The 12,570-nt window shown below is 38.6% G+C and overlaps 1 protein-coding gene across 4 annotated transcripts in view; it reads left to right on the top strand.

Annotated features, from left to right (window-relative positions):
* The window catches only part of fmnl2a (formin-like 2a), a 76,445-nt gene extending 64,403 nt beyond the window's left edge, over positions 1 to 12,042 (top strand). Inside the window, exons 19-27 of one of the 4 annotated variants that reach the window (XM_063006235.1) lie at positions 565 to 633; positions 709 to 789; positions 880 to 1,009; positions 1,721 to 1,884; positions 1,971 to 2,072; positions 2,202 to 2,297; positions 3,155 to 3,278; positions 5,278 to 5,377; positions 10,169 to 10,254. In XM_063006235.1, the coding sequence (XP_062862305.1) occupies positions 565 to 633; positions 709 to 789; positions 880 to 1,009; positions 1,721 to 1,884; positions 1,971 to 2,072; positions 2,202 to 2,297; positions 3,155 to 3,278; positions 5,278 to 5,354 (843 nt within the window). In that variant the 3' untranslated portion in view covers positions 5,355 to 5,377; positions 10,169 to 10,254. Of the gene's footprint in view, positions 1 to 564; positions 634 to 708; positions 790 to 879; positions 1,010 to 1,720; positions 1,885 to 1,970; positions 2,073 to 2,201; positions 2,298 to 3,154; positions 3,279 to 5,277; positions 5,378 to 7,840; positions 7,941 to 10,168 lie in introns of those variants that run through there. The other 3 variants (XM_063006234.1, XM_063006237.1, XM_063006233.1) reach the window with 3 other exon arrangements.
* Positions 12,043 to 12,570: the final 528 nt, after the last annotated feature.

Genomic DNA, 12,570 nt, shown 5'->3' on the forward strand with positions numbered 1-12,570 from the left:
TAAATTTTTTGGATTTTGTACCTTGATAATTATGTTTATACTTTCTACATTAGTTTTTTTTCTACATTAGATTTTTTTGTTTTACCACGTTTTATGCTGGTCATGGTTGTGGTGCGCCCGACTTCCCTGTAATCACTGGACACGATGCAGTAACAACACCCCTGACAGGACGGAAATTTATTGCAGGGCCTCGGCCACCCCCCTTTGTCAGATGCAGCCAGTGATGTCTTTCTGTAGATGCTTGACTAGCCAATAGCACCACAGGGGCGAGCAAATTTGCCACTGTGCCACCAGAGCACCTCAAATGTCCTGTTTTTACAACATGATCTCTTAAAACTGTAAACGTTTATTTTCCATTTCATTTTTATCATCCACTTTATCCTGGTCTGGGCTGCAGTGGGTGCAGTTCCACCAGAAAACACAGTCCACAAAGCAGGAATACCTGGGCTGGGTCCCAATTCATTGCAGGGCTTCCTCAGACATAGCCATGTCACTGTACATGGACATTTTTATACTCTTATTTTACAAGCTTTGATGGTTCGTCTTTTCTTTTTACTTGTACAGCAACTGCATGCCATTATTGCTGCATCTGTATCCATCAAGTCTTCACAGAAGCTTAAGAAAATTCTGGAGGTTAGTGAATTACATTACCATTGCATTTTTTAAAGTGTGAAGTCTTTACTGAAATTTGACATTCTTGTCTCTCAGATCATTCTGGCTCTTGGGAACTACATGAACAGCAGTAAACGAGGGGCAGTATATGGCTTCAAACTTCAAAGTTTAGACTTGGTAGGACATGTTTTTTTCTCTGTAACATGAGTAAAATCACTAAATCAACTTTCCCAAACACTGACCTTGACCTGTCTGTTTCTTTATCAGTTAATAGACACAAAATCAACAGACAGGAAGTTAACGCTGTTGCACTACATTGCAAATGTGGTAAAAGAGAAGTACCAGCAGGTGGCACTGTTCTATAACGAGTTAAACTATGTGGAGAAAGCTGCAGCAGGTACAGACTGCTTCTCAATTCTTTCAATTCAATTCACTTTTGTTTTTTTTTAACCTGCTTTCTTGTGTACAGGTCTTAGCCCCTTTGTTTAAGAATTTAAAAAAAGCTAATGAGGACATGACATTTAGAGCCTAATGTTGCCAAATGATCCACAGGTGGTTCACAGGCGGAAGCGTTTCTCTAAATTATCTAGCTGTATGATGCATAACAAATAGACATGTTACAATTACAAAATACATACTTAAATATTTATGTTCTAGCTTAAATGTAATTCTGTTATGACCAAGAAGAAATGTTTTATAATAATTAATGCACAGTGGATCATTCTGGTCTGCATACCTGATCTGGCACAGTTTTTAGGATTAGGATGCCTATTCTGATGCAGCAATACTTGTTTTTATCCAGGCTTGAGACCTGCACTGAGAGCACATTGACAAGTGCAACTCACAATGGCTAGGCTATTCACACACTTCCTCGAAGACATAGCCAATCATGTCTGCCTAATTGGCTGAACAATTGCACTTGCTAAGATTTTAAGTTCAGATCTCAGCAGTGTTGAGCTAGCGTAATAGATTGCTGTACCACACAAGTGCTCCATGTTTCTCTCTTTTAAAATGTGTTTTCTAAAACATACAAAACATACAGTTTTGCTCCTATGTAACTATGTTCATTTCCCGTTTTTTAAAGCAGTCTGTTCTCTCTGTGTTGTAGTCTCTTTAGAGAATGTGTTGCTGGATGTGAAGGAGCTTCATAGAGGCATGGAGCTGACCAGGAGAGAGTACAGCATGCATGGACACAACACGCTGCTTAAAGACTTCATACACGTCAATGAGAGCAAGCTCAAAAAATTACAGGATGATGCCAAGATTGCACAGGTACTTAAGATTCATTTCTAAGGACGATTGTGTTATTCTTTGAACTGATACTGCCAACGGACTGAGTGATTCTGTTCTTTTATAAGGATGCCTTTGATGAGGCGGTGAAGTTTTTTGGGGAGAGCTCTAAAACCATGCCTCCGTCAGTCTTCTTCCCTGTGTTTGTGCGCTTCGTGAAGGCATACAGGGTAAGCCAGCCAGTCACATAACTTCTAAATCATTTTGTACTGTATTTAACCAACAGAAAAATGAACCCACACACAGTGAGGTAATGCTAAGCTAAGCTCAGATTTATGTGCGTGTGTGTTTGCTCTCAGCAAGCAGAGGAGGAAAATGAGCAAAGAAAAAGGCATGAGCAGATGATGATGGAGAAGTTGCTAGAACAGGAGGCCATGGAGCAAGAGAATCAGAAGGTAATAGGTGCTCCAGGTGTACATGTCTGTTATTGAAATCACTCTGTAGCTAAATCTTGAATGCCGTATTGTGGAACGTCATTTTACTATGTGTAGGTAGCTTATATGGTCAATATAGGACATAATTTGGATTCGATCTATCTGTTTGAGGGGAATCAAATAAAAATATCCGGTGGGTGGCATAAGGGCAGCATGGTGGCTCAGTGGGTAGCACTGTCTTCTCACAGCAAGAAGTGTGCATGTTGTCCCCATGTCTGCATGGGTTTCCTTTGGGAGCTCAAGTTTCCTCCCACATTCCAAAGACATACAAGTGAGGTTAATTAGAGATTTGTCTATGACTTTGTTTGACATTGAATTTGAACTGGTGAACTGGTGTAACCAGTAACTTCATGTTCTGTCATGAATGATCCAAAGTGTGTAATACATGATGTTAAAATCCCAATAAATAAATAATCTGGTGGCATTAAATCATTATCTAGTAATATCTAGCTAAATATGAATTACAATAACACTTTAATAAAAACAAATGAATAAATATAAAGCTTATTGATGAATTAGATTACCTTATTGTGGGTTTCCTTTACAACAGCAACACAAGTCTTATCTAGCATGTCTATTATAATGAAAACAGACTGTAGTACATTTAAAGGCAATTAATATGAAATACAACTGATCTGGCATCAAAATTGTTGCAGTATTAGCCTTTTTTACACAGATTTTTTACTCAGTCCTTTCAGCACATCCTTTCACAGTAACAATCTCTGAACAGGCTTAGTTCTGGTAGGAATGGCTCCTATACCATACTGCCACAAGTTGGGTTAAGGATTTACTGTGAAACCTTATACGTCTGTCTTTAGTCTCCTTCTCATAAGAACAAGCGGCAGCAGCAGGAGCTCATAGCTGAGTTGAGGAAAAAGCAGGTGAAGGACAGTCGGCATGTTTACGAGGGAAAGGACGGGACGATTGAGGACATTATTACAGGTAACATGCCAAGCCAGTTTTCTATATACACACACACATACACACTACCTGGACACCATAGGCACTTATTATCTGTCTGGTCAGAAAGGACTGTACTGGGATTGGCTGAAGTGCTCTAGATCAGTCTGCATGCAGAAACATTGCTTTGTAATAATATCCTTGATTAACATGTAACATTAACTACTAACCAATGGGAAAACATAAATGGCTAAGCTAAAGCGTTTAGGCTAAATTGCTTTATTGCTTTAAGCCTCTGCCAGCATGAATTAAATCCTAATATGCATAAGATTAGATTTTAGTATTATGTGTTCTACAAAATGTCAATGTATCAAAACAGTGCTAATAATAGCAGTAGGGTTTCACTAACAGCAGTAACAGCATATAACATTTTAAAATGCTTTTACTTTCCCATGGATTATAAGTTAAAGTGTATTGCTTAAACAATAGACTAAAATTACACTGTATGCTAAATCCTACTGAAACTCATTTTAAGAATGGAAACTAGAGTCGGTGATTGGGGATGCTTAAAGGTAATGTAAACATAGTCTAATGCATGAATGGATTTACCTAATGTACCATCATGTACTGCCTGTATAGCCCCTTTCACGTATACCACGCGTCAGACTCAAGACCCCCACATTAATATGTGGCCCACGAGAGCTTAAAAGGCGTACCATGTAAAATCGTACATAAACTAAATGTTCCACAATGCTTCCCTCATCCTGCCACTAGATGACAGTGTTTTCACATCAGTGTTTAACTAAGGCAGTTTTTCATTTCAACAAGTGATGTTGAGAAATATCTACAAAACATCACAAAATGTCCAAAAAATTTATGCAATTTAATGAAAGATGAGAAAGCGAATACAAGTTTGTGCTTCAAGAAGAATTTTTATGTTCTTGTTATGAGGTCATGTTGGTGGTAATGGAGTTCAGTATAGATATAGACATATAATATAGATATACAATATAAATTTGGCATTTTGACACCAAACACAAAGCTAAGAATGCTAAATTCATCCTCCAAGAAATTGTCCAAGAATTAAAATGCAGACTGCAATTGCAGCAGGATACTATGCTACAAATGGTCCTTCAAGGGCAACCATAATGTCAAAGTGGCCCCTGACGTAGAACATCAAGAGGAATATTGCAGGAAATATATACATGATTCATGATTCATGATCTTATATTTAATATCAATGCTGGAAGTGGCACGGTACTGTTGGCACATCTGCCGGTATCCTTTTTTGCTCTCTCCATATCAGGTTCTGGGCTATTCATAATGACTGCATATAAACTACACTGCCCAGGGGGCACTACAGAAAACTCAGTTGTTCCTGCTCTCTCGACAAGTCTAGTACAAATCAAGTTACGCTACTGAACTTACAATATTTCAGAATGTAATAACGAATTTTTTGTTAATATTAAATAAGGGAGTACCAGCACTACCCCCACTTCAAGCAGTGGGTAATATTAAATTGATTTTTAAAGCCATAGGTAAGTAACAGATCTAGTCATGGTGGTAACTAACCCAATCAACTAAATATTGTGTTGCTAGGTAATAGCTATAATTAATAAATCTATAGAAAGTTAGATTGCCGTTCCTGCACTCATCTTATTTATTAGGAAACATTGCTCATTCCTCAATCGCACATATCAAGTGTGCAGTAGCAGATCAGTACTTGACCAGACAAGCTTGAGAGTGAGATGAATAGAGGTAAATGTTGGCAGCAGTTATCAGTCTTTTACACTGTTTCTTTATCACTTACATCTTGTTTTATAGTAGGCCCTGCAGCTGCTGAGAGTAGAATGTGCTAATATGTCTGCGTTATTTGTGCTGTTCTGCTCTAGATGCAGATGTACTGTAGTAGCTGTGCTAACGTCCTAGCTGCTCTGCTTGCTGGATAACTCGAAATGTTCTGTCTATGTGTCCATGTGTGTGCGTGTGTCTGTATGTGTGTGTGTGTATGGGTGTATGTGGCTGTTCTGTCTGAACGCAGTGCTGAAGACCGTTCCTTTTACGGCGCGCACGGCCAAACGGGGCTCGCGCTTCTTCAATGAGGAGCTCCATTGTTAAAGTTTACCCTCTCTCTCTTAAAGGTCGCTGGAAAGAGCTTGCTCTCTCATTCTCTTTTTAATTCACCGTGTGCTCCCTTTACTCTTCACACTTCTCCATTTGTGTTGGGGGTGTGGTTCTATTTTCTCCCACTTTCATATCACTACTTACTCTGGATGTGGTCCAAGCATTTGTGTGTGTTATGTCATGTGGGTGTGTCCATATCACCATCTCCTTTCCCCCAAATCCCTGCATGAAGAGGGGTGGTCGGGAAGTGAGAGTTACTTCATCACAACTTTCTCTGCATGGAGTGTATCATCACAAGTTCACATTCATCAGAATAATATAACTACAAACCACCACCAATCACAGCAAATCCAATTTCACAATGAGCCAAGGATGCCAGAACGTTCTAATCAACGTGTAAATATTTCAGAATGTTATAATATTATAATCTTATTTTTAAATAAGTCCCAGTTTAATTATACTGCTGTTATAAGCCCCCTTTTCACTGTAATGATACCTTACAACAGGGTTTTCCAATTTTTTTTTTTGTGGTGGCAATGGCGCCCAGGTGGCATAGCAGGATGTTCTGCTAGCACAACAGCACCAAGATTCTGAACACCCTGGTTCGAATCTCGGCTCTGCTGCCAGTCGACTGGGCGCCATCTAGCGTGCACAATTGGCAGTGCCCTCAGCAGACACAAATTGGCCACCGTGTCTGCTGGGTGGGGAAATGATTGGACCAAGTGGGTGGGGTCTTCAAACGCTATGTAAGGACCCTGATTGGCAGATAGAGAGGCGGAGTGTGCAGGGTGTGTAGGTGCAATTTGTTTTTCCTTTATTCCCCAGAGCTAGTCATTTCTAATTCCCGATTGTGAAACCGTCGCCGCTTGCACAACCCCGATCTGATCAAGGAAATCTCTGACCTTTAGAATAGTTTTCTCCTCTTGAGTCCAGGCTGGGAAAGTTACAGTTGTTATGCAGGCAGCTCCCTCTGCTGTTTGATTATTAAAAACACACCTAAAGTGTGCAATTACAAATGATTTCGGCAATAATCTGATATCACTGTATACACAGTACAGTATATCACCGTATACATTTTGTAATCTAATTATGTCAAAACTGTATATTTCATTTTTAAAATATAAAAGTGATCTGATTAGGATTATATAGTCAGCTATAAGTTAAGTAAGGGCATCATTAAAAAATGTTTGGTAAATAAGCTTAATCTCATATAATGGGGTAGCTCTGTCACCTTACAGCAAGAAGGTCCTGGGTTCGATCCAAAGGTGGGGCGGTCCAGGTACTTTCTCTGTGGAGTTTGCATGTTCTCCCCGTGTCTGCGTGGGTTTCCTCCGGGGACTCCGGTTTCCTCCCACAGTCCAAAAACATGCCAGTGAGGTGAACTGGAGACATTAAATTGTCTATGACTGTGTTTGACATTAAACTTGTGAACTGATGAGTCTTGTGTAACGAATAACTACCATTTCTGTCATGAATGTAACCAAAGTGTAAAACATGACGTTAAAATCTTAATAAACAATCTCATATAATGTAATAAAAAATTTTATAAAAATGAAAGTTAAACTTCAACAGAAGTCGTTAACTTGTTTAATTTCTCCTATGATGTCAGATTGAACTAAATATACACAAAGATTTTTTTTATCCATCCTTACCAAGAATACTAAGAATTCTGGAGAAAACTACATGTTCCAAATGACCGTATAACTGGGCTAAAAACTTACATAATAACTGTTTCTCTTATTAAAAATCAGAGAATGCTGTTTACATGATCACGTAAATAATTATTAATAGATGTGCAACACTTCCGGCTTCATTGGCTCATCATGTGACATTGTGATTTGCTTGGATACTGATCTGTTCATGATAATGTAATATTATGTTTAATATTGTTTTTGTGCACTATATAATATTTGCACACTTGCATCTCTTAATGCATTTATTGCTTTGCTGCTTTCTTCAGGTCGTGTTAACAACCTGTTGCATGAACCACAAGTTCTTTTTTTTGCTACTTTCTAACCCTGGTGTTTTAAATATTTATCTGCTGAATAGTTTGCTTTGGTTTGAATGTACAATGTAGCTGGCTGTATGCATGGGTGTGGTCAAAACTAACCTTAAACAACTTTTTTGGTTAAACACAGGTATTATTATTACACATTAATTCTGGGTTTGTTCGGGTTATTTTATTTATTTTGTTTCATGGTTGTTCATGCTTACATTTTAATTGCTTTATTGAGTGTTGCTGAAGGTCAATTTGCAAAGCAGCTTGGGTTTTAAAACAGTCGAAGCACTCATGCTTTATTCTGCGTCATTAATGCTTGTGCTCTCCATGCAGCCACGTAGTGCATCCTCACTCCGCTCCAGCCTGCCTGGCTTTACCAGTTTGACAGTCCAGTTTGGTGTGCTTGGCGTTTTCCGCTTCTGCTCGATCAACTCGACTTCATTTTAACTTCCATTTTCATTTCATTTTTGTCTCCTCTCAGCCTTAAAGAAGAATAATATAACTAAATTTCCAAACGTGCACTCGAGGGTAAGAAACTCGTCCACTAGCACCCCAGTGGTGATGGATGGTCCTCAAACCTGGCAAGCATCCCTTTCTATTTTACCTAACCCTACAGTGTTTGTTCTGAATGTATTGCATTTTCCTGATACATTTCTTCCACTTTCATCCTATCCATCATTTATTTAAACTACCCAGGCTATTTCAGTTAAAGTATTGGATTTTTCACTGCACATTTCTGCACAAGCAAAGCTTCTGAACAAATAAGAGCACTGTGCAACAAACCATGCACTCCTCTCAGAGCAGATTCTCATTTCAATTCACATTAAATCTGTGAGTGGCTCCACCAGAGACAAGAGTAAACAAAAATAAAGAAATAAACCAGGGCCATTCAAAGCTATTTTTGAAACTTGGTTATTTGGGTTTAGTCCCATAAACTTCTCCAGAGTACCTGTCTTGGGACCACTACTTGCCTAGTGGTTGAGAATCCTTGGTCGAGGTTATGTCTAAGCTAAAGCTAAAGGGGAAGAAAATGGTATTACGTTCTTTCCCATTCTTATTTCAATTAGTAACATTTCTCTAGCGCTCAGGTGGTGCAGCGGTCTCTTACGCTAGCCGACCACCAAAGAGAAGAGACACAGGCTTTGAATCTCAGCGGTGCTATCGGTTGACCGTTTACATGGATATGATTGGCACCTCTGAAGAATGGACCTTACACCCAGTGTTTTCTCATGGAATCAGACCTGATGTCACCCTGACCAGTATAAAGCATTTAATGAATCTTAAATTAGACCATTTCAGGAAATATTTAAATTACCTCTGTTTTTGTCTGATTAGTTATGTGAACAATTAGTTTGTATTTGCTGCAACACGTTGCAGTGTTTACATGTAAGGAGTTGGGAAACTATTTTAGTCCATGACTGTGTTACTGTGAACAAGCCAGTTATTAAAGTCATGGACAATTTCAGGAGCTGGTTAAAAATAACACAAAAAGTGCAGAAAAATCACTAAATAATAAATACCACAAGCCTTTATGCATTAATTCATTTAACGTATCATTAGTGCATGGTGTGATGCACAGCTGGTTTCTAGAGTCTGTGTTGCCACCTATCACTGGGTTTCTAGATATGTAAGGGTCAACACATATCAAATATATTTACCTGTGGCAAAAAAAGCACAGTAATGTTGATCAGGTGGCACAACAGTAAAACACACTAGCCTACCACCGCTGAGACCTTGAGCTCTCGAGTTTGAGTCTGAGCTCTGCTATGAGCTGGTTGAACTCCTACACAGACCTGATTATCTGTGTCTGAGGGAGGGCAGATTAAAGGGATTCCCTCATTGCTGCTCAAATTTCGGCTTCTGCTGAGTACGGAGGAAAATGCCAAACTCCTGGCAGTGACTACATGTGAGGCTAGCTGAGCTGTCCTCTCCTACATACGTAAGAAGTCCTTAAGCCTATTCCCACACTTGTATAAAAGCAATCAACAATGCTGCTAACTGTGAAAAAAAATAGCATGTTAGTGCAGAATCAGAACTATTAAAATTAGAACTCAGGTACTTACCTAGTGGGGGGAGGGCGGCACGGTGGCTAAGTGGGTAGCACTGTTGCCTCACAGAAAGAAGGTCCTGGGTTCGATCCCCAGGTGGGGTGGTCCGGGTCCTTTCTGTGTGGAGTTTGCATGTTCTCCCCGTGTCTGCATGGGTTTACTCCAAAGACATGCAAGTAAGGTGAATTGGAGGTACAAAATTGTCCATGACTGTGTTCGATATAACTTTGTGTGAACTGATGAATCTTGTGTAATGAGTAACTATCGTTCCTGTCATGAATGTAACCAAAGTGTAAAACATGACGTTAAAATCCTAATAAACAAACAAACTCACCTGGTGGCCAATGGAAAAAGCACAGCTTTGACTGAAGTTCCAGTACTTTGTGCAGTGGAAAAGCCTCAATGCTGGTTTTCCTTTTTTCTTTTTATTTATTTTAAATTAGTCAATTTTTTTTGTTTCTAAAATAGTCCAACATATTGTAGACACTTAGATTAGATCCACCACACTTTAGCTTGATAGGAATGTACACTTAGTCTAATTACTGCAGCTTAACAAATAGAACACTAAGTGGTCGTGTATGTAGGAGCACAAGCTGTTTTTAAAAAGCTAAGTGTCTTTAATGTGGCTGCTAACATTTTTAGTTTAAAACGGTTTTTAAACTTCTGTTACACTTAAACTGCTTTGTATGATCACCAGCACACTCAGTTTCAGTGATGAGGCTTTAAATGAATGATTAACTTGTACTCTATGCCTTTATTAGATCTGAGAAACCAGCCGTACAGGCGAGCTGACGCGGTGAGGAGGAGTGTCCGGAGACGCTTTGATGATCAGAGCTTACGGTCAATCAGCAGTGCAGAGATGGTCATGTGATAAAGAAAGAGTGATCGTGATTGGTTAAGGTGGGAGCGATTGAGAGGTTTACAGCCTCTAGAAATGGACTTATGAAGGATGGGAGGACTGAGAAAGTTGCTCTGAAAGGTCAAAAGCTCAAGCTTTTACCAGCCAAGTGCCTAATTTTAATGTGTGATTGGATATTGTGTTTTGTTTCGTTGTTTTTTTTCTGTTACTTTTGTTATATATTGTTTTGTAAAAAAAAAAAAACTGCTTCTTTGCGTGTGAAACTGGATATGGTAGTTGTATTTCCACCTGTATTCTGGTTGGAAATGGTAATGTTTAGTCCCTGTTTAAGACATACTAATCAATCATGACTTCCTACATTCCAGTGATACACAATGTGGTTGAAAAGCACTTTATCCCATATGTGAATAAGGGCTAAGTGTAAGACTGATTACAGGCATGTGGGTTTGATGGTCTTCTAAAAACGACACACTGTCTTTTTATACAGGAATGTTCCAAGGTTGAAAATAATGCGTGTAGTGAGGTATGAAAAGAAATGAGGTAACATAGATGGTTTCAGGATAATGTGAAATGTTTACGTTTAGCATTAAAGTCTTACACTTCTGATGTCAGACGTCAGAACCAAGCAGCTTATACAAAAAGCATAAAAGCATAATAGTCCAAGGGCATGAAGTGCATCTTCTTAAAAAGTTCTACCCAGATATTGCTCAGTGGTCTAAGTTCTGCACTTGTACAGAAAGCATATTCATCAATGGCCAGAGTCCAAGAGAGCCAAACCGGCCCTGATTTCTGGGTAAAATTACATGTACTGCAGTTCTAAAATCAGTTCTGAAACAGAAAACATTGAAATGGGCATAAATTGAACATTAATAAAACAGTCAGGAAGGAAATACAAACCAAAGATCATAAAACAATGGAAGCAATTCTTCCACGACACCTAATTCAGATATTATAGAGAATTTGTAGCAGCACATGCAGCTCACTTAAGTACACATTTCAAGTTTCATGTTTTAACCTCTTTGGTTACATTTATGACCGACACGGTTAGTTACTCGTTACACAAAATTCATCAATTTACAAGTTTAATATCAAACACAATCATGAACAATTGTGTATTTTCAATTCACCTCACTTGCATGTTTTTGGACTGTGGGAAGAAACCGGAGCACCCGGAGGAAACCCATGTGGATACAGGGAGAACACATTTCAAGTGTAGTATTCAACCACCATTTTTTCCAACTGACTCAGAGTCCACTAATCTAATGCCACTTTTTTCTTTTTGAATTTTAGCAAAATAAAAAAAAGTAATTGTACAGATATTTTGCTACAACTTTTTTCATTGTTACTTTTTAACCTCTTAGCTTAAGGTTAATACTGTACATATTGTTTAAACAGCTTAAATGAACGGCATCATTCTGTGCTCCTCCATTTAACGTTATTTTAACTTATAGTTTTTCATATGTATATTAAATTAAACTGAAACATGAGTTTATTGTATCTCTAATAAACCAAGTAGCAGAGGGCTCCGATTTTACGCTTGCCTGGCAGTATTAAGGCATTAGAATGACTGACACAAGTCCACTTAATGCATAACTACATAATACGTGGCATTCTCATGTCTATGCATTACATATCATTTATAGACTTTGATTTAAACTGGCATGTTGTTCTTTCGTTTTTTAATCAGTAATGTAATTTCAGGCATTGTATGCTAACTGCAGAAATTTTGCTTTGAACTAACTGTGTTAGATCAGGTTTTTCAATGCCAATGATTCAATAAACTATTTACATTAATATAACATTGCTGTTTTTTTATTTGTAACAGCTGGATAAGGAAAAACATGTAGAGATCAGAGGTGTGTCAAAATGTGCATGGTGGTGGTCAGGGCAGAGGTGGTGCAAACAACTAAGGATTCCCAAAAAAATGGGTTAGTAGGGTAGTTGTAGCTTAGTGGGTATGGTACTGGACTAGTAATCAAAGGGTTGCCGGTTCAAGCCCCACCACCGCCAAGTTGCCACTGTTGGGCCCCTAAGCAAGACCCTTAACCCTTAATTGCTTAAATTGTATACTGCCACTACTGTAATTCTCTTTGGATAAAAGCGTTCACTAAATGTTGAAAATGAAAATAAGGATACATTTCCAACAGTGCAGAATCTGCTTCTAGTCTTAGCCATGCATGCAGTGGGATTAGGTGAGTATTCAATGGGAAATTGAATAGCATGGTCACCCACAAGTGGAGCTTTCAAAAAAATGAAGCATGAAAACCAAAGGGAGATTCAAGCATTTCAAAACTGGACATTCTT

The sequence above is a fragment of the Trichomycterus rosablanca genome, chromosome 12 (genome assembly GCF_030014385.1).
Source record: "Trichomycterus rosablanca isolate fTriRos1 chromosome 12, fTriRos1.hap1, whole genome shotgun sequence".
NCBI lineage: Eukaryota > Metazoa > Chordata > Actinopteri > Siluriformes > Trichomycteridae > Trichomycterus > Trichomycterus rosablanca.